The 23,129-nt window shown below is 34.7% G+C and overlaps 1 protein-coding gene across 2 annotated transcripts in view; it reads right to left on the bottom strand.

Moving 5' to 3' along the window:
* Ergic2 (ERGIC and golgi 2) overlaps positions 1-22,735 on the bottom strand; it is a 35,450-nt gene extending 12,715 nt beyond the window's left edge. Inside the window, exons 1-9 of one of the 2 annotated variants that reach the window (XM_074083029.1) lie at positions 22,616-22,680; positions 20,768-20,805; positions 13,176-13,318; positions 11,615-11,723; positions 9,968-10,014; positions 8,709-8,779; positions 6,863-6,903; positions 4,819-4,920; positions 3,844-3,939 (exon numbers count right to left, since the gene is read on the bottom strand). In XM_074083029.1, the coding sequence (XP_073939130.1) occupies positions 3,844-3,939; positions 4,819-4,920; positions 6,863-6,903; positions 8,709-8,779; positions 9,968-10,014; positions 11,615-11,723; positions 13,176-13,281 (572 nt within the window). In that variant the 5' untranslated portion in view covers positions 13,282-13,318; positions 20,768-20,805; positions 22,616-22,680. Of the gene's footprint in view, positions 1-3,843; positions 3,940-4,818; positions 4,921-6,862; positions 6,904-8,708; positions 8,780-9,967; positions 10,015-11,614; positions 11,724-13,175; positions 13,319-20,767; positions 20,806-22,615 lie in introns of both variants that reach the window. The other variant, XM_074083027.1, reaches the window with a different exon arrangement.
* Positions 22,736-23,129: the final 394 nt, after the last annotated feature.

The raw sequence follows: 23,129 nt of genomic DNA, 5'->3' as shown, positions 1-23,129 counted from the left end.
TCACCATCAGTTATAACACAATTTTAAACATCACAGAAGACTTCAATTTAGAATGTACTGAATTTGAGTTCTCACAACTTCTTTAAAAATATTCTTGCCTAAATTGTTCCATACCTGCTATTATGGATACCAATTTTTCAACCACTTTAGACTCAGCACTGATTGTTAAAGAAAACAACAAGTACTATTGGTAACACCTATCTGCTCATCAAGAGCTCAGGAAAACCATTCAAAATCTCTTGCCTCATTTTTTTAATTGACTACTGGATAGTCCTCTTAATGTCTCAGCTTTTGGAGCACTTTTCTCATTGAAATTGGAATTCCATGTTTTTCATGTGTTATATTATTCCACTTCTGATTTCTTGTCAAATATTTAAAAATGTAAAACCATTTGTAGCTGATGGGCCATATAAAAAACCAAATAATTAGCTGGATTTGCTTTCTAGGCTGTCCTACTCCAGGAATAAACCCTTTCTGCTCTATAATGTTACCCTCAAGTTTAACCCATTTTTTAATTCCTTTAATACTTTAAAGAAAAACTATTATTAACAGTTAAAAATATTATTTATATTTTTAAGAAAAACTATTACCCTTCCCTGTTCTTGGTTTTTAAAGTCAAAATATCACCTTGAAGATTCTGACAAGTCACCCCATATTTCTGCTTTACTAATTCTGGCAATTAACTAAGAAAGTGACCACAAAAATTCTCCATAAAACATTCATCTCTCTTTATTAGTAACGAATGTCACTGTCAAGTTTTAGAATATGTCCTAGTAGGCTTTAACATTTGTGATTTATGGTATTTGGCACAGCAATAGGCACTTAAAAAAATAGGGCAATATAATACTTAGGGAAATGTGTTAACATTCATCATAATGTAAACTAAAATCTTGTGCAACAAAGTTTCTCCCATGCACTGGAATGACTGGTAATTTAGTCTGGCAAAGTCCCCTGTGTTCTAGGCCAAGTGTGCCACCTCAAACTCACTACTAAAAAGAAAGTGTACTGGCATAAATTATTCCTACTTTCACTGATACTATCACTCCAACAGTGCTCTTACTTCAGGTTTCAAACAAGAAAATCTAGAGACAGGAGTTTTTCTGAATAATCAAATTACAGCATTACACCAGCTTCAATGGTCTCTCTCACAATTCTGAATTTTATTTGGAGAGGAATACAGAATTGTTTTAAATTATACCTTTTCCCTTTGGTTTTAAAGACATACTTGAAAATTTATGAAATAACAGAATAAGCATTTCCCTTCAAAAAATTAAAAGTTAAAAATCAAATGAAATCACCCTAGTAGAAATGACTATAGTCTGACACTCAGTCACTCTTTACAGGGAAGACAGATACTCACATTTTACCTATTTACTGTCTGGCATAAAATGTTTCTAACCTATCAGACAGGAAATCCAGCCCAAGTGATTTTTCGGTGGAGGAGAAGCTGTTCTGAACATTAGTAAGGGTTGGAAGAGACATTTTTGGTGATGGTGATAATTAGGGAGAGCTGCTATTGGCATTTGTGGACATAGCCAAGGAAACAAGACATCCTCAAAGAAATCAACAGTCATATACAAACAAGAATCACTTTAAGAAATATTCATGAACACAGAAAACCTATTTTATTGTCATCTGAGTCTAGAACGTAACTTCATTAAGCTATGCAAAGTACCTGTGATAGTTTCAATATAAAAACCAAATTTCCCAGGGAAAGACTGAAGGAAGATTTTTACTGTTTTGTTCACGGTATTCAAAAAAGTGGTCCCAGTGGCTCAAACCAGTAACCTTAGCTACTCTGGAGGCTGAAGTCAGGAGGGTCATGGTTCAAGGCCAGCCCAGGGAAACAGTTCATGAGACACCATCTCCAAAAATAACCAAGGCAAAATGGACTGGAGGTCCAAGCTCAAGCGTTAGAGCACCTGCTTTGGAAACACAAAGCCCTGAGTTCAAACCCCAGTCTCACCAAAAAAAAAAAAAAAAAAAAAGTGGAGAGACTATCACTCCATCAACAGAAATGCCACTCATGGTCTCTGAGTGGCCAGTACCCTTGTTTCCATTTGCTAATGATTTTCCACACAAGTGACAAGCACCTGCCTACTTCCTGTTTTCCAGCACATTCATGCTCAAGCATTTGCATACTGAAGCACATATTACATTATAATCATGGTCTTTTTATTATTGTCTTATATTATATTTCAGAATGGCACTGTGCTTGAGCAATAATGTGATATTTCCAAAACAATCAATACTGAACTTGACAAACCTAAGACTTAAAAATTAGGGGTGGGTTTATAGGATAACCTTAAGTTGATAAGATACTAACCCAAAGCTTCTCCATTTGGCCTCTCTTACTAGTGGTATACATTATTACCTGGGTAGAGAAGTGAAATTGGAAAAAAAAAAAATACAGGTAAAAAATAAAATAAAAATCTAAAGGCCATAAATCAGAAGCTCATAAAATATGTGTATTTCCCTCTTGTACTAGAATATAGTTTACATGTAAAGCTATAATAACATTTTCTACATTTCTTTGCTGCCTCTGTGATACCAAGAAATTCTGAAGTTCTCAGGACCAGACTGGGGCTCGGTAGAATGTGTCCTGTCAACAGTGATCAAACAACAACTGAATTTGAAGGAAAGAAACACAAGAACAGCAACAAAAAGAGAAGTCTAATCTGATTACTGTAAACACTGAAATACTTTTTGATAAGTCTAACGCTATCTCTATTTTCTAAAAAAAACTCCAACTATGCTCTTTCCTGCTGTATGCCTTCCCTCCTTTATACATAAATTCTAATCCTCCAATAGTGTTCAAAGATTCTCCTCAATAAAGCCTCTGATGACTTGCAGATTAGATCAAGTGTAAACCTCCTTTGCAGCCTCAGTACAACTAACATTAGATAATTATTAGTGTATTTACTGTTCAAAGTTGGATTTTCATACAGATGTCAATATAAGGGCAAAACTCCTTTCTCTTTCCTCATTATTTCAAGTGGTGGACACTTGCCTAGCATGTGCAATGCCCCATGCTCAATTCTCAACACCAACACACACAAAAAAGGTGGTCTGATAATTTATTATGAACTTTTACCAAATTTAACTTTATTCTAGACACTAATTTCTTATTCTATCAAAATATGTCTTTAGGTAGGGACTGCATTTTGATGAGTACCAAAATGTTAAACAATACAAAAACCTAACATAGCGAAGTGAACCATTAATGAAATGACTAAGTAAGAGCTCTCTGGCTACTAAAACATACCCAGTAAGAGTTCTTATTTAACTCCAGATCATTTACTTTAATATATAACCATGACAAAACTGCTTTACTTTTGTTGTGAAGTAGTTTTTTTTTTTCTCCCTTTAGCAGTACTGGGGTTTGAACTCAGGGGCTTGCACTTGCTAGGCAGACGCTCTACCATTTGAGCCATTCCTTACCCCTTTTTGCTTTAAGGTCTCACACTTTCACAAGGGACTGATCTTGGACTGCAATCCTCCTACCTTATAGCTGAGTTTATAGAATTCCAACCCCATGCCTAGCTTGTTTGTTGAGATGGGGTCTTGTTAACTTTTTGCCCAGGGCTAACACAGAACTACAATCCTCCTGATCTTAAAGTACTTTTTAAAGTTAGTAGTCTTCTTTATCCTGAAACTGACACCTCAAACATCAATCTCTAGACATTAAAAATAGACAATTTTATATGGAGTTATATCACACATATAAAATTAAGTTAATTAAATGAAAATGAACTGAGCTATATATTATCTGGTTAGGAAAGAAATTACTTTTAACTAAGCTCAACCTTGTGTAAAGTATTTTCATAAGGGAAAAGAACATACTTGCCCACAGTTATGTGAAAATTCCCTGCCACTTTATTAACATACAGATGGCCATGGATTCTGCACGCATCTGGAGACTGCGATGAGTCATCTTCCCTATTAAAACAAGGTATATTAAGATCACTTCAGACACATTCAATACAGTTACCATTTTGTGATGTGAAAACTATGCATAGGGAAAACAAAGTCCCTAAAAATACATTTTCAGGCAATGTGCTAAATTGTCAAAAACAGAACAGCAATTTCCTAACTCTACATAGTTATAAATATCATGTATCTACAGAACAGAAAAAAATTTACATAATTTACAAAACATATCTACTATATTTATACAAATCTAAAACTTATGACTCTTCAAATCTAATCAGAGGACTAAGAACAATGACAAGAAAAATTAAAATAATCAGTCCAACAAAAACATACTTTCTTCCACTATTTCTGGCACTATACAGGGAAGGGGAAAACAGGAGTAACAGTGAGGTAAGGAAAGGGCATCCTATCAAGTTCAAATGAACAATGACATTTTCTTCTGAAGCAAATGTAAAACTGCTATTTTGCTTAAATTTAAAGTATCATTTCATGATTGTAACATTTCCTAATGTCACCTACTCTAATATTAAAAAAAGAGAAATAAAAAACCCCAAAATTGGTAATTAAAACATATAAATACTCATTATAATAAATACACTGATTTGTTCTTAAAACCTAATACAATTTTATATAGTTATATCACACAAATAAAAGTAAGTTAATTAAATGAAAATGAAGTAATAAACTTGTGACAGTCCTGATGAAAATCACAGGCTCTTCAAAGTGCCCATGACCTCTTCATAGAGAAAACTGAGTCTACTTTCAAAGAAAAATAAGATTCAGAAAATTAAATCAGTACTAAAACTACGTCAAAGAAAATTCACTAATAATAGTAATAAACTAAAAGTTCAAGTATTTGTCAAACATTTAAAATGTACACCTCACCTTGGTGGAAGTGTTGTTGATGTAGTTTTAAATGCACTTTTGAATATCACATCTTGAAGTGAATGCTCTTCTTGCAGCCTACTCTGAATCAGCTGTAGCATCCTAAATTTGACACAAATAGTAATTCAGGAAGGCATACAAAGAAGGCCAATACTTACTAAAAATAATGGGTAGCTAATTTAATTGAACCATGTAGTTATTATTATAGAATTTTATTCCGAAACAAAGTATACTCACATACTTGAAAGGAGGAAGTATCAGGTAGATTAACTAAAGGTTTAGTCTAGAAACCTGCCATATTCCATCAATAATGGACATGCAGTCAGGGTCACCGAAAGGAAAGCTTCTACTCTCCTGAGTATCTAAGTTCATCTTTTATGTACACACTCACGCTTACATAATTCTTACTTTTTGTCAGGCATTCAATTAAGTGTTCTAGAGTAACTAGTAAAGAATACCTGTTTAGAAGGAGAGCAAGAAGCTTCAAGAAATCAGATCTCATCTTCAGATTTATAAGAATAAAGACTTAGAATTTGGAGGTGGCAGAGGGAGATGGAGGAGGTGATCTAACTATTGTACAATATAAGACTATTTGGAAGTGTCACAACAAATCCCCTCTGTACAATGAATATATGCTAATAAAAAATAAGTATTTTTTAAAAAGACTTAGAATCTTAACAGAAATTGAAAGCTTCACATTTTATGTATCTTGTATTTCCAAAGTTCAACTTTTGATGCTAGGCAGTGGTCAGAGTTTGATGACATGAAAGTGTGTGAGAGAGAGAGAGAGAGAGAGAGAGAGAGTGTGTGTGTGTGTGTGTGTGTGTGTATGAAAGTAACTTCTGTCTGGAATATATCAATCAATATCCATATCCAAGCCAAGGAATGTAGAAAATTTAAAAACATATCTGCTCTCACTTACTACTATTCTTGAATATTGAGTAAAATTCCACATAAAAGAAAACATCTCATTTTAATATTTCTGGATCACAGTATTTAATGTTTGATAGCTTTCTACTAAAGGCACTAGAAGCCCAGAAGCAATATTTATTGCTTTTGTTAATCGCATTCATTTTTAATTTTCATATTAAAATTCACCAAAATAGTGAGTTGAAATTAAAAGAGAAAGACCCTTGAAATGTACTTAGGGATTAGAAAACAAAAGGGCTAAAACATAAATTTTTGTAGTGATTTCAAATTAAATCCTCTTCAAATGCAAGCCACAGCCTGTAGCCAAAAAGAAAAGGTAAAGCAATATAAGGAGTAGAGAAGCACTTTAAAACAAAGAGTACTTTCTTAAATACACAAGCTCTTAAAAGTTAAGGAAAAAACAACCAAGCAAAATGGACATACAGCATAACCAAGGAGTTTCACAAAAAAAAAGAAATATCAATAAAGGGGGAAAACCCCACAAAGATATTCAACTAATTCATGAAGAAATGCTAATTAAAACACCAATTTTCACCATCAAATGAAAAGAAAATTTAGTCTGGTTATACTCATTTTTGGTAAGTTGTACAGAAACAAGTACTCTTATACAGCTTTGAGGTCTAAGTCAAGTAATATTTCAGAAGCTATATGGTACTATCAATCAAAATGTTAAATTAGGTATTTCTGAAAGAGAAACTCTATTTTTAGAAACTTTCCACACACACTATAGGAAATTCCTAGAAAAACTCAACAAGAAACTTAACTCTGGTTATCACAGCTAACCAAGGGTATTGGTTTACAGGATATATAGATGGGTTTCTTTTTCCTTTACATTGTTCTATTCAAACTGAATTTCAAACAATTTTCATACATTACTTTCCTAATTAAAAAACCTTAAATAGTTAATAAAATTTTAAATAAAAACTATAATAATTCAACCAAAGAAATACGTTAATATATAAATAGTTTACAATAAACAAAACAGGATTTTTTTTCGTCAATACTGGGATTTGAACTCAGAGCCTTGTCCTTGCTTGGCAAGCACTCTACCGCTAAGCCACACACTCAGCCAATGATTTAGATGTCAATGGATGATAGCTCTGGTCACTTTTACCTCTGCCATTCTTTTTGCTGTGGTGAAAGATCAAACAGCACCTGAAATAAAAGAAAACATAATCAAGAGCACTGTCAAATTTTCTTGGTTTTCACACATCACCATTAAAATCTTTTTTCTTTGCACAAGAAATATAAACTTATAATTTATGTAAAAATAAGTATTCATGATTCACATTTAACCTTCCATAAGTCAAACCATAAAATTTTAATGTGATTTTACTCAAAAACAGCATAAAGAAATTTTACTAGCCACAAATATTATTTTCCTATTATATTTACCTACATTTAGAGGAATGGATGCAAGCTGGCCATCTATCATATGTATAAAATAGTATTTTAGGACTTAAAATCTTTTAAATGAACCTCACAATTACTGGTGGAGGTGGGGGAGAATGGGAACATAGAGTTTAAATGTAAAATTCAAGCATCTAAAGCCTTTTTTAGTGGGAAGCAGCATGAAAGAACTGTTTCCCTGGCCAAACCTGTATTTGCATGAGAAATAGGTGACCCCATGAGTGACACAGACAGTCATTGTCATAGTCCATAAAACACAACCCATACATTCTTTCTGAAAAAGAAATCTCAAAAGTCCCTCCACAAAAGTGATAAACAAAAATAAACTAAGAATAACAGAAAATAAATCCAACAGAACAAGGCTAAAAATGAGTGGCTGTTCTTACAGTAGTGGGAAATGCAGTACCAGTGTCAAGAGTCTGATAACATCCACTTAAGCATGTGGATGTAACACATGCTTAAGGCAACAAACAGCACAATATGCGATGCAGGCTTTTCCACCTAGACGGCATCTAGCTTTAAGTGCAAACTACTATGAAATCAGTCATGTTACTAGAAAACAGAGACCAGGAAGAAGGGGTTAGAGTGGCAACAACAAAATTATTTACCTGTACAAATCTCTTATTTTAGAAGTGCACAGCCATGTGTATTTTGTTTGCTGTAGACTAAAATTATTCAGTAATCAAAACTAGTCAAGATACTTTTTTGTTCCTTCAACTCCACACATTCAGTTACTTCTACTCTTCCTCCACCATCTGTAGTCATCTTTCAATTTTGCTTAAAGAAGAGTTCAAAACTGTCAATGACAGTCAAAAGAACCCAAGAATGCATGTGTAAATATAATACAACTCCCACAGACAGTCAGCAACTCAAAGTAGCTGGGGGTTGCACTCATTTTTTCAAAAGCATCTTTAGAGCTAGTTCTGATTAGGACTTATTAGCACTGTTCCTGTCCCTGTAGTGTGAGGGTGTTTTCTGGAAGTCAATTATATTATGAACAACTTGTGCAATGAAGATAATAGGAGAATATTAGTACTTCATAAGCTTTTGGAAGTATAAAGGAGGAGAAAAGTAGTAAATGCTTCTGCAAGTTCCCTGTTAGATACTGTTTCAGTCTTGGTGCTCTTAAAATGTTAAGTATTTCAAATACTACAGCTCAAATAGTTTTAAAGACTTAAATTTGGTAGAAGTACCAAATCATTAGAGAAAAGTAGAAAATTTCATCACTACTGGAACTAAAAATGAGAAAAAAGAAAGTATAAGGAAGCATTAACAAAAAAACAGAAATTAAGAATAAGGTTATAAAACAGATTTTAGAGATTTATCCAAAGTGTTAACAATGGTTATCTCCAGCTTTTTATATTAGACATGACTTTTCTCCCCCAACTGCCACCTAAATTTTCCACAAAGAATATGGATTGCCTTTGAAATAAGAAAAAAACACATATGAAAAAACAACTCAGACAAAACTAACAACAAATGTCAAAACCGATTTCAAGGGTTCAAGTCCCCAAAGCACATACTTAAAAAACCATGTGAATCAAACTTACTGGTTCATAAACTAGACCATCTGCAGAAGCAACCATTGTTTCTGCTAAATCCAATACATCTGCTCCAACATCTGCATTAAAAAAAAAAATAGAAGTTTTTATAACCTACGCTCAGATCAAAACTTAATCTGAAATAAAACAAATTAAGGTGACCTAACAGATGACTAACTCACATAGTATGCAGTGTAACTTTTTAATACTGCTTATGTGTTCAAAAATTACAACAGTAGCATTATGGAGCTTTCCCAGATAGTATTCTGAAATTTAAAAACAAACAGAATCTCAAGGTAAAAACTAGAAACCTAACTGAATTAAAGAACTTTGCAAAAACTGGCAAGAACTTAATCACAAGTACTAAATGCTGCCGAACAAAAAGAAGCTACAAGAATTATTTTCAGAGATTAAAAGAAAACATAAGGCAATGCTACTGAGACTTTTAAAAACAATCAACAACAGGAAACTTCATTTTGAAAAGGCTAAAATTGTAAAGGTATCCAAACATCAAATACGACAATGTATGATGCATTCAGTTATCAACACTAGCTCAAAATTTAGAAATAAAGTATTTCCTTATCTCTTAAAACCAGTAATAGAGGAAAAATAAATTTTAAAAGAAAAGAGATTTAAGGTTGTTCTGAGATGAAATCTCCCAGAAACAAAGTAAAAACTATTTCACACTAAAAAATTTTGCCCAAAGTAATGACTTAAAGCAAGTGGTAACTTAAAAGATGTTTTTCATGTAAAGGAATTATCAATTTTGAGAGCAATGTTCATTAAATAAATATCTATCTGACATATTAGTATTTCTCTATTTCTAGCAGTATGTGCTAATGAAGCCAGCGAAGAAAGCAAAAAAGAATAACTTACCACTATTTACTTAAAAGTGTTTTAAAATTCAAGAGAAATAAAGTCATAAAGTGTGGTCAACTAAAACAGTGAAATAAGATATTTGTGGAATATGGGTATAAAAGCTGGTACTCCAAACAAGAAAGGAAAAAAACACCTAAACTACAAATCTGACAAATATTTCCTCCAATTTTTGTTTATTTTAATTACACTAATGTGAAAATTAAATCTTTCTTTATGGATAAGAAATTTAAACTAAAGTGAAACAATTTGCATTATTAAATAATACAATAAAACTTCTAAATATTATAAAAGAAAAAAAGTTAAAATATATCCAGTGGTTTTTAATTTTTATAGGCAATCATTTGAACCATAAACTACATGGAAATTCATCAAGCTGATGGTGTACTTACACTGACACTTCATGGCAACAGTAATATCTATATTGATTCTCAATTTACTAAAAGACAAAAAGGTAAAAGTTAGTACCTATCCATTAGCAAAACATGAGAAATATAAATTAACTGATCTACGAAAAACTTGGATTTCAAACAGACAAAACATGCCAATTAGAACTTGGATTATATTTCATATGGCCAAAACAAAGGCATTTTTAAAAAGTTCTACCACTTGAACCACTGCACCAGCCCTTTTGTGTTGGTGATATTTGAGATAGCGTCTTGATTTGTGCCTGGGTGGTCCTTGACTGTGATCCTCTTATTTATATTCCCCATGTAGCTGGGATGACAAGTATGAGTCACCACACCCAATGGCGTGGTGATACTGGGTTTCATTAACTTCTATACCATCTCATTACCTCTCAGCCTGGTCTCAAACTATAATCCTCCTGATCTCTGCCTCCTGAGTAGCTAGGATTACAGGCTTGAGCCACTGTGCCCAGCCCCAATGCTTTATTTTCAAATGCTTGATTCAAATAAAATTAATTTTCAAATACCAACATTAGCCATTATAAATAGAATGGGTATAACCAATCAGTTCTGCAATTCCTATTAAAACATTTTTCAGTCTTAAGAATTTTCTTAGGAGAATTATACATGTTTAGAGCTTCAGAGTCTTACAGTTGCCTAGAGCTCAAACTGCAGTCAAAATAACCCTAGAGTTCAGGAAATGCTATAGGAAGCAGAGGAAGTGGCCAGGTATAGGCTTCTGGGTGTCCCCACTATATACTTATGTGGCTAACTACCTAAGACTACATTTGGAAAAATGCAGTCTTTTATGGGTGCTAAAAACAAGTGAAATAAGAACAAGAGCAAATTTCCTGAAAAGTAATGGAATCTAGAGTAATATTTGTGTTAGTGATGAAGAAACTGAGGCCCAAAAGAAGCCAGTTGTTTAAAGCTCGCAGGACTTTACAAATGTCTATTTAAGTCCATAAACTTCATTAGAAAGATACTATAATTGTTATTTCCATTTTACAGAACAGACGATTGAAACACACACAGAGGCAAACTTAGTAACTTTCCTTAAGCCATGTAGCTAGCAAATGGTGGACTGGGATTTGAACTCAGAAATAAAAGTGTCTCCCTATGTATAGCAATCTTAACATTACAAGCAATCTTAATATCTGCAACCCACTACAAAAAATTAAAAAAACAAACAAAAATGAATAAATGTAAAGTACATTGTTTCCTAATACAGATTATCAAAATTTTAAGTGAACCTACATAGATAAAAATTAGCTTAGCTTAGATATAATTTATGAAAACCAACTAAGTGTACACAATTTATCTTTAGACCATTTACTTTCTAGCTCACACAGATCAGTAAGATATTTCAAAATCTAAATAAACAATTCCAAACAATTACCACTATATCCACAATTAAGGAAATCATGTTCTGATTTTTTAAAACAAGTACATAGTAAATCTGAAAAACTGTTTTAGAATTTAACTAGTAAATGAATCTAAAATGTTTAACCTAATATATACAATTAAAGAGAATTTTTCAGCATTATTTCTTCAGAACTAAAACCAGTATCTTAAATATATTATTTTTAAAACAACTTGACTCTAAAGGGATTTCAAGAAAAAAGTAGTTACCTAGAAAAATCTTTGTCTACTTCATATTCATACTTCATCCATGTATCTTGATATACTGAGAATTCCATTATTGTTAATAAAGCCATAGTTGTAAATGCTATTAAAGAAACTGAGAAATTCAACAAAAAATAGAAAATTAAAAAAGTAAACTGCTATTTTTAAGTGAGATTAAAATGAGCAAAAAAAGTGTCTAATATAATTTGGATAGCTACTATAAAGGGTTTCTCTTCAAAATGTTTATTATAGGTTTGTTCTAGAATAGCTCAAAAATGAAAATTTACTAAAATAAACACAAACATTTATATACTGAGTAATTAATTTTAAGGATACCTCTCACTAAACATTTGGCAACAATTTACAAAGCACAAATTTTTTTACCTAATATGTAGCAGTGTTACAGATAGGATAAATGATGAAAATAAGTATGTTCACAGTACAAATTGAAAACAACTCCCCTCAGTATTAAAGAATAACCCATGTTTATAGCCCAATTTAAAACAAAAAATTAGCCTAAATTCTTAGATGCTGAGAAGCCACATAATCTGTGTGCCAGAAACTCAAATAACACTCTCAAGTCCCTTACAAAACTCCTCTACTTTACAGTTTCCTAACTATGTTACCTCATTTACAAGTGAGTAAAAGGCCTGACAAAAAGGGAAGACTTTCATGTACTGTGACCAAAATACATTTAAAGTGGTTTGTGCAACAAGAATTTGTACTGCTTCCATTAACAAAGCAGCACCAGGGATTAGAAATAGTAAGCATTTTATTACATATTTTATCCAATTAAATATCAATCTTGTGTGAAATATATTATTTGTTCATCAAGGTAAAAGAAATTATGGAAATATTGTTATAGTCATAAATTTTCTTATATATATCTCCATTTTATTTAATAAACTCTTCTATCTGTACCAGAAACTGCTATAGCATTTTACATATATTAATTTACTTAATTGACACAGTAACCCTAAGAGTAAATATTAATATCTCCATTTCACAGAAGAAACTAAGGTAAGGACAAATTTGAGTAACTTCCTCATAGGAAGGGGCACAGATAGAATCTAAATTCAGTTCAAAGTCTGGATCTAAAATCTAAGCTCTTAACCATTACCCCATGATGGCTCTCAACAGTAAGAACTGTTAAATTCCCAAATTTAAGAATTTTTTATAATGTCCATACTGATTTACCTCTAACAAAAAAGGAGGCAGCATCAACACCATTACATAACTTCTTCCAACTTAAATTCTATTTATATATAAAAAAAACTTGTTCATGTAATTACACCTAACTAAAGAACACCACAGCAGTACTGAGCACTGATTTGTTCCTCAACATTTTAATAAGCAGTGCTAAATGCATAGGTGGCATTGGGTTGGATGCTACAGAGAATACAAATAGCATAAAACCAGGGCCAACACAGTATATATGAGGAAAGACAGGCCACTTGTAAAATTACTGCACAAGTCATTGATGACTTCTTCCGAATGGCCATATTTATATATGTTATTGATTGGGTCACTCAGAAGCCTCACTTTTAGAATTTTACCTTGAACTCACCTGTACCCCCACTGGCTGAAGTCTCTACATAGCTATCAGGAACCTTTGGAAAGGCATCCAACTCTTTCACCAAACTTAAGGTTTTTTTCCGATTCAGTCGCCTCATCTTCAGGAAAACCTTCCCTTTCCTTCATATAGTCATGCTAAGGAGAAAGTAAATTCATGAACAAAGGAATCCTCTAAAAAGGTTTTTATTTTATTTTATTTTACTTTAGAATAACTACCAAATGTCCTTAAAACTTAAGTGTTCTCATCCTTCCTTGAGAAAAAGAACTTAATACAGGTTTACATCACCCTTTCTCTACTCCCACACTGATAAAAACTAAGGAAAGACAATTTGCACACACAAACACAGTAAACAAAAACAAAACACAGTGAAAAATAATCCAACCACACTTTAAACATTTAAACATGTAAGTTAAAATAAAAATAGTTTTCTCTTATTTAATATATTAAAATTATAATATGTTGCTAGTAATGAAGCAAAATAGGCTAACAAGAATATAAATATTCACCAGTCCCCTTTTGACTAAGCAAAGTCCTCTTTAGAAGTGTATCCCAAGGAAATAATCTTAGTTATGACAAAAATTTGATTATGAGGATATTTCTCAGAGTGCTTTTTAAAAGAAAAAATGAAATACAGAAACAAACTCATAGTATCCAATGTGCAAGTTATAAATGAAATAACAGGTCAATCTGTGTAACCACTGAAAACAATATAAAAGGAGGCATTTAATGACATAAGAAAATAACTCCTGATGTATTACGAAGATTCTCCAGCCTTATACATTCTAATTTTATGGAAGACAGGGAAAGATATGTAACCAAAGTCTATACACAAGATGCCAAAAGCAGATCATGGGAAGATTCTGCCATTTTTACACATTTTCAGACTTTCCAAATTTATCTGTTTTTATAATAAAAATATTTTTAAACTGTTTGCAAGCTGAATTGGTGTACACAACTGTAATCCCTGCTATTTAGGAGGTGGAGACAAGAGGATTGAGTTTGCAGCCAGCCCAAAGTTAGCAAGAAGCTATCAGAAACAAAAATAGAAAGGAGGACTGGAACATCATTCAAAGAGGTAAAGCATTTGCTTAGCATGCATGAGGCCCTGAGGGTCTCAGTTCAATTCCAAGTACTGCAAAAAAAAAATAAATAAAAATTAAAAAATAAACAAAACTGCAATTATTTTTTGATCAGCATGCCAAAAGTACACCTAAATATGTAAGGCCAAAGGATAACTAATTTTCTGACAATTTACATAATTTTAACATACAGTCATACCTCAGTATTCACGGAGATTGATTCCAGGATTCTCCCAACCCCCAGACAACAAAATCCTTGGATGCTCAAGTCCATTTTATAAAATGGCATAGTACATCCTCTCATATAATCTAAGCACATCCTCTCGACATAACTGAAAAAAATTGCTCCACTACTTAAAAAACCCAATAAATAAATGCTATGTAAATAGTTGCCACGCTTAAGGAATGACAAGAAAAATGTTTGTACGTGTTTAGTACAGATACAATTTTTTTTTCTGTTTTTCAATCCATAGCTGGTCATGGATGCAGAACAACAACATGCAAGGCCAGTGACAACATGCAAGGCCAACTATTATAACACTATGATAATAATATGGTGATACCATAAAGAATTTCCAGTAACAAAATCAGCACCTAGTAAAATCAATCAGCAGAATAAATCAGATGGTTACAGAGGTTACCATAAGAAAAAGAATATAAGCAGACAGATTTGGGGCCTGAAATCTAATGGATATATTCAATATTGAAGAGAAGGAAAAGGCCACAGAAAGATCACTTATGAAGAAAAAGGAAGGGCACAAAAACAAAAGCTGGCAGTAATCATGACACTGTCCAGAAGAGAGATCCTAACCAAGGTTCTAGAATCAGTCCACCAGGGAGTTACTGCTGCAAAGGAAAACCGAAAGCATTAATAGGTTGACTTCATTTGCCATTAAAAATAACTTTCCTTGCTTATTCCATGCTCACATAGTGGCTTTCAGGATATGATTTTGTTTCTGAAACGCTAAAAAACAAGATAATGTAGACAAAACACATGACAGTCTCTGATCTCTGTGTCAGTTGTAACATTGGTATTCTCATTTGCAAAGTGAGCTTCTGCATGATTTGGGGGCATAAATTATGTCCCCTGAGTTTGTTCTCCTCTGAGAAAATCAAATTTATTTTCCAAAGATGCTCAATAGAACTGCATCAAGACTGACCCTCTTCATCATTTACTTTCTACTCAATTTATGTGATTAAAGATTAAATACGTTCATTCCACTGATCTTTAAAATAAAAACTTCCTGAAACTCAAGTAAAGAAATGAGGTGTTTCCATTCATCTACTAGAACTACTTCTTTAACTCACTCTCATATCTTAACTAAATTTGCTATCATCAAGATCACTAAATACTTCCTTAGTACTAAACCCAAGGGATACATCTTAGTCCTTGTTTAATGTCACTTCTAAGAAAACATACTTTTCATCATTTCTTCTTCTCCTCCCCCTCCTCTTCCTTTTTTTTGATAGTGTCTTGCCCAGGCTCACCTTGAACTCACTATGTAGCCCAGGCTGGCTTCCAATTTATGATCCTCCTCCTTCAACCTCCCAAGTACTGGGATTACAGGTATGCACAACCATGCCTGGCTCTTTTTCTTGCAACAGTCTCTTGCCTTGGCCTAAATGGTAAAGGTTGAGCACCCCAATCCAAAAATTGAGAATTCAAAATGCTCTCAAATCAAAAATTTTTGTTTTGAGAGTCACCTTCAGTTCTTCAAATAATGCTGTTCTCTCTGCTAGAAAGATTTTCTATCCCCTCCCTCATCTACCATTTGACTAACCCTACTTCTTTTCAAGTCCACCATCTACTCATCTCTGCTTTAAGAGGAAAAAAAAACCTCCTTTAACCCTCAAAATGTATGTGCTCTTTTATCACACTACTTCTGATTGTTGGTTTCATAGTCAATTTTCTCCATTATTAGGAGAAATTTGATTATTAGGACAGGAACCATGTCTAACTTGATCTTTGTATCTCCACTAACTGGCACAGCAGGTATTTAATAAATATGAAGAGAAGGAAATTTCCCCAGAAACACCCAGAGTAGCACAAATTTCAAATCACAACAAAGCAAATATGTAAATAAATATGTAAAAACATAAGATTCATGAACAAGGATATTTCTGTTTTGTTCTCACTAATATTACCAATACCTAGACAGTGGATGTCAGAGTTGGTACACCATTGTTGAGCAAATAAAATTTGAATTCTACTTCCAAAACTTTGCTATATTTTCATAGTAAGCTTTACAAATGCTTTCTTTTTAATTAATATATAAATGTAAAAGTATGGCAAGCAGCTAGTGTTACAACTACCCAAGAACAAATACAACCTACCCAGCATTCCTCTCTTGAAAACCCAGATTGCATATCCCACTTAGCCACCACCCAGTCTCTAGCCTCCTCCATCCCCATTTTCCTTGATTATCATCCCAGAATGAAGCACTATGCCAGTGTGTACTCTTCCTGTCCCACTCGTATAAGCTCACTAACCTCCTTCCAAGAAATTCATTTCATTTCTAATACTTGCTACTACACAAAGCCACTGGTTCTGGCATGAACACTTTATCCAATAACTTCTAGTTTTACTAAAAGCAAACCCTTACCTGCTCTCATTATGAAACTGACTTTTTCCATGGTGGTTATTTCCATCCAATCCTTACTTCATTTCTGAGTAATGTGTTTTTATCATAGTTCTCAACCATTTTTTTCCCTTTGCAAGTCTACCTTACATATACTATATAGAAGAATAGCTAATTTTCATGCTAGGTGTAATTCAAAGCACAGTACATATTAATTCATTTAATCCTCTATGGTGCAGATGCTATTTTTCTTTCCACTTATAGACAGGAATAGTCAAATACTTTTTCCAGAGCCACACAATTGGTAGAACTTGGATTGGATACCAAACAGCTTGGCTCCAAAGTCTATGCTCCAAATCACAGTTCACACTGACTCTCACTTCAGTGTTTGTCATATTCCACTGACATCTGCATGTAGTTATAATTTCTTTAATGACTCCAGCACCTGGAGTCAACTTTTCACTTCTTCCTCATTCCATCATCATCCTTTGAACTCATGATCCTATGGCATTCATTCACATTAAAACCTTTCACCATGACTTCCATCTTCATTCTATGCAAAGCCACCCACAAGAAAGATCACATTTTGGCTTTTCTCAACTCTTAAAATTGCTCTCTTTCTAAAATCCAAAGCATCACGGCATCCTGTGTTGGGACTTTCTCCCCACTCTACAACTCTGGGGGCTATATTCTCCTTACACTTTTCTATCTCAATAAACTCTCCCACTTAACTCACACAAACATACACAAAAAATACAAATCATCATTTTCCTTTCTGAATGGAAACAACCATCGGCCACACTCCATTTTCCCTGATATTCCCAAAGACAGTTAACCAATTCCACTGCCCCAAAACCATTTTACCATTCCATTTGCCTCTTCATCCAGTCCTTTTTATTGCTGTTTTTGGTTTTGTTTTGGTTTTTGTTTTGTTTTTTGCTGTGTAGCCCAGGCTGGTCTTGAAGTCTTCTTCTGATCTCCTGCCTCAGCTTCCTGAGTGCTAGGATTAGGGGTGTGTACAACCATGCCTGGTTGGTGAGCCACTGTCAAACTGTACTTAGAAATACCTTAGATATGAAACAGAACTAAAACACTTCTTGCAATTGCTTTAAGCGGGGTGGGGAAGAGGCTGAGGGGGAAGAGACAATGGGGACAATGAAATAATGTATGATATAAGTCTAACTGGCATTGTCACTACAAATCCCCCCCATAATGAATATATCCCAATAAAAAATTAAAAAGAAATACCTTAGATCAATGCTCCCCAGAGGTCACTGGTATTCTACTAGAAAATTCTTTAAATGAAAAAAACCAATGACAGTATAGGAAAGTTTTTTAAATGTAAACTTAATTCAATTTAAAAATCTGTCCTTTATTTTAAGATTTCCTTCCTAGTTGTATGTCAAAATACCTTTTCCTTTCCAAAACTATAAAAGCAGGTAACAGGTTTTTGGCTTGTTTTGTTCTTGGATATCTTTACTTAGAAAGACTAAAACTTGTAATTCTATGTCAATCTTCAAACTCAGTCCTTTCCCCTGCTTTTTTCTCCTATATACTTGGGCAATCTCCAAAATCACATCTTTTTCTTTTTTTTCCCCCATCTTTCCTAAACTGTCCAGCATATTAAAAAAAAAAAAAAGCACACCAGAAAGTCATTGATAACAAGTAAGATAATACTTTGAAAAACTGCCTAAGAAATAAACCTCCTTATATTCTGGAATAGAGAGACATTCAACACTAAATGTAAGTAATATCATGTAGCATTATATTTCATCATTGTATCCATTTAAATATATTGAGGCTACCAGAGGTTTTGCCAATACACAGAATTCGGAAATTTTTTACAGTCCACTCAATTAATCACTTCTCCAAACACAAAAGGAGACAATTTATCTTCTATTATGCAAGTTTATTGTGCCAACTTCTACTTCTAATATATATTTGGCAATGACAAATATTTAGTTGGTCATTAAATAATAATACTTATGGCCATGTTCTGAGTTGAACCGTGCCCCTAAAAAGATACACTAAAATCCTAACAACAGTACATGTGAATGAGACATATTTGGAAATATGTGGGTCTTTGCAAATTAATTCATGAAGATAAAATCCTACTGGATTAGAGTGACCCAAAATTCAAAGACTGATGTCCTTATAAGAAGACCAGGGAGAATGCCACAGAACACAAAGGTTAGGGTGACATGTCTATAAGGATTGGCCAGAAGCCAGGAAGAAACAAGGAGTTTTTCCTAGATTCTTCACAGGGAGAGCATGACTCTCTCTACATCTTGATTTTTGACTTCTAGCAGCCCTCAGAACTGTGAGAGAATAAATTTCCATTGCTTTAAATTTATTAAGGCTGTCCCAGGAAACTAAAATAGACTGTTAAATAAGAAAGGAGATGAATACTATTCAGGCCATCACTACAACCTATCTATAAATTTAAATTACTTGACTATTTATCACATTAGAATACAGTAAGCAATTTACAAGATAGCTTAGTCTCACTGTACAAACACTCATTATTTAAAAAAAAAATGTACTTAACCTTTCACTTTAAGATTTAGATCTTTTGCCGGTGCTGGTGGCTCACACCTGTAATCCTAGCTACTCAGGAGGCAGAGATCAGGAGGATTACAGTTTGAAGCTGGCCCAGGCAAACAGTTCGAGACCCTATCTCAAAAAACTCTTCACAAAAAGAGGGTTGGTAGAGTGGCTCAAGGTGAAGGCCCTGAGTTCAAGCCCCAGTACTGTTAAAAAAAAAAAAAATTTAGATCTTTTTAAAGCTGTCTGACCCCAAATAATTCAAATAACTCTAGTAACTTTCTCTGTAATAAAAAAAGGTTTACTTGGAAGACAAGTTGGTTTAAGTATGTTTTAAGTATGTTCAAGGCACTTACTGAATGTGTGACAAATTTGGAAAGACCCTCAACTTCTCAGAATTCCCTCTAGAATTTTATTTTAAAAGGGTAGAGGGGTTTAACATATTGGCTTACTCCAGAGTTATTAATATAAACATGAGGCATTTAACATAGTAAGCCTGTTTTATTTGTGGATTACCTGAGGTTTTAACTAAGTGTTATTAAAAAATAACAATAAATTTTTAAAAGTCAAAAAGAAATTTCAGAAAAAACCCATTTTTCCCATGTGTATACCACACAGCACAGTAGGTGCAGAGCAGCAGTCAGTCCCTGATTATTATTGTCAGTTGTATTTAAATCTGCTGAGTGTTCTCTACCCTTGATTTTGTGAAAATACGTATGCCTCCCAAAAAGCAAATGGCACCCAAAAATCAAGGTGAAAGTGAATGTGCTTATGCAATAAAGTAAAAATCTGGGTTCACTGAACATTGGCATGTCTTTAGTGGAAGTTCAGCAGTATTATGGGAAAAATGAACCAAGCTTACGAAGTACAGCACTGAACTCTGCATACTGAGCATGCGCAGGTTTTCCTCAACAGTGGGTTCCTTGGGCTGCTGTAAATGCTTTCTAATTCTCAGAAGAAAGGGAAAGTTTCATAAGATATTTGAGATTTAGATATTAAAATCTTTGAGGAAAGTGGGAGAGTATCTGAGGTTAGTTGATGATCTTAGAGTGAGGATGGAGGATGGCATAAACTTATAGAATCAAAGTTAAGAGAAGAGAAAGAGACTGTAGAGTCTTAGAAACAGGACAATCTGGAAGTGCCTACTAGCAATATGAAGTAAGGACAATTATAATCTTCATCAAAGTACAACCTGACTATAGTAGCTACTCAACAAAAGAAAGAAAGATAACTGAGCACCTTATAATCCTAACTACTCGCGAGGCAGAGATCAGGGGGATCTCAATTCAAAGACAGCCATTCACCAAATAGTTTGCAAAACTCTATCTCAAAAATACGTAACACAGGAAAAGGATTGGCAGTGGTTCAAGTGGTAAAGTACCTGTTTTGTAAGCATGAGGGCCTGAATTCAAACAGCAGCTGCCAAAAAAAGTGCACAAAGTTAAAATTAGGAAGTATAAGAAACAAAAACATGAGGAGAAAAGGTCACTGACACAGGAAACATTTACAATATAATGACTGTTCTTAAAAGCAAAAGCATGGGTTAACAAGGCACCTAGAGGAATAGAAGAAGTCACCTAGATTAAATAAGACCACATGGAGAAGAAAGGACGAACTTGTGTCTTAGTAACTAAGAAGCAGCAACAGGAAGAGTTGAACAACACATTAACCACACATAATGAAGTATGTTTAATCAATTTGGGGGGGTTGTCAAAAAGTAGTTTCATCATCTCTATTTTGACTACCAAGGCTAATAAAAATAAAATTGAAAATGAAAATAAAAATAAAAAACAATGAGAGCTAACACTGAGTGCTGACTGTATGGCAAGCACTGTTCTAAGTGCTCTGCAAGTTTTAAAACATTTAGTCCTACAAGCTCCCTATGAGTTAGGTATTACTACATTATTCTTCTCATTTTACAGATAAGGGAACTAAGGCACAGAGAGCTTACAGTTTGCTAAGACGTTAAGAGACAGAATTAAAATATTGGAGAACTATTAAATAGAATTTGTAGCAGGCCTAGACTGCCTAAAAGTAACTTCTATTAAAAGTGAATTTCATCCTTTCTACCATTTACATCACCAACCCGAGAGAAAAGAAATGTGTGCGTTTTTTCTAATTCTTTGTTGTTTATTCTTTGTTTATTTGTTCCAGACTAGGCCTGATTTCCTTTAAGAGATCTTTTAAACGTGATATATTTTCGCATTTATAAGACTCAGTCATGTATCAGTTTACTATCAAAAAGAAATCCTTTTCCCAACTCCCTCTACAAAACATGCAATTTCTGTTTCTCATGTTTTTCCTCTACCAGAACTGGAACAATTACATTAACTTCAAGACATCAATAAACAAATGAGGCAAATAACCACAAGTCCTTCAGTGAACAAACCAGATTCATTTCTTCAGGTCTATTAGCAGAATTCAATGTATTGGGCTTAGTAATTAACTGAAACACTGAACTACAACTTCAAACAAATGAATAAACCCTGTTTTTAACTGTATCTTTAATTGCTTCTGAAAGCCAGTCTTGCAACATTTTAACAGATGTTACTTTGCCTTTGGTCTCGAGGGCACCAAAGCCTAAACACATAAAAGTTAATTGAATGTCTTGTCTCAGACGATGGTCTAGCAACCTCATTTACTACCAAGAGCCAACGCGATGTGGTCCCAGGAGCTAACAATTGCCCTCCGAAGGTTTGTGGAGTCAACAAAGCAGTAACACGGCTTTGCATCTTCGCTCTGCTCTGCCCCTTCCCCGTTTCTCCCAAGCGGCCAAGACCTCGTTCCTCCTCGAAAACTGAGAGGAGGCACCGTGCTGCGGAGGATGTGGTGTCTGAATGGAAGGAGGGAACCAGACACCGGGAGGGGGACCGGACACGACCCGGGGGACCCCACTTCGCCTGCAGGCGGGAGAAGCCACCGGGGCACGGGGCACCGGACACCACTGGAAAAGCAGGGTCAAGAGCCATGGACTACTTCGAGCTGCAAGTGGGCTCAGGGACACCGGGATGAGAGACCCGAGAGCTGCTAGCCTCAGCGCTGCCCAGGGTCCTGCTAGTAACGCCCCCGGGGAAGGTGGAGCGGGTCCTCGATCTGGCCTGCTCTCCAGATGCAATAAAGGCAGGAATCCAAGCCTGTGTCAGGGTCGTGGTCCCCTTAACCGCATTCACGACCCGGGTAGCCCTGGAACAACCAAGGAAGAGTACCTAGCGGGTTTCCAATATTTTACCTTGTGTTACGGTCCCAGCCGACCGCCATGTTTCACAGAAGCCCGGGTCGCCGGGCTCCCGTGTACCCTGAACTATCGCGAGAACAAAAGCGACTATCACCACCGAGAACGTCAGAAGGTAGAGCCCGTGGAGTTCTCGCGATACTTCCTGTGCACGCGAAGCATTTAGTGACTCTAAAGGCGCTGGCAGGAAAAAAGGGGCCTCCGCTGAAGTGAAATTGAAACTTGCCTTAGGTGTCACTGCGCGGCCAGCCAGAAATCTGAAGGGCAAAAGTTAGCTTCAACTGACATTTAGTCACCAACCCTCGGGCTGATTCACTGCAGGTGAGCGCTTTGGGCGCAGAAGGTAGCGCTGAACCTCAACCTGAACCTGAACGCCTCGCACGCCGTCCTGCGTGGTGCTGCGCCCTGTGTCTTGGCGCCTTGATTTTCCCTTTTTAAGAACACGTAGGTTTCCTTTTCCAGACATACTCCTCACCGCCTTTCGCCAGCATCTACTCCTTCACATCTGTGT

The sequence above is a fragment of the Castor canadensis genome, chromosome 8 (genome assembly GCF_047511655.1).
Source record: "Castor canadensis chromosome 8, mCasCan1.hap1v2, whole genome shotgun sequence".
Taxonomy (NCBI): domain Eukaryota; kingdom Metazoa; phylum Chordata; class Mammalia; order Rodentia; family Castoridae; genus Castor; species Castor canadensis.
This window is presented reverse-complemented; position numbering and strand designations above follow the sequence as displayed.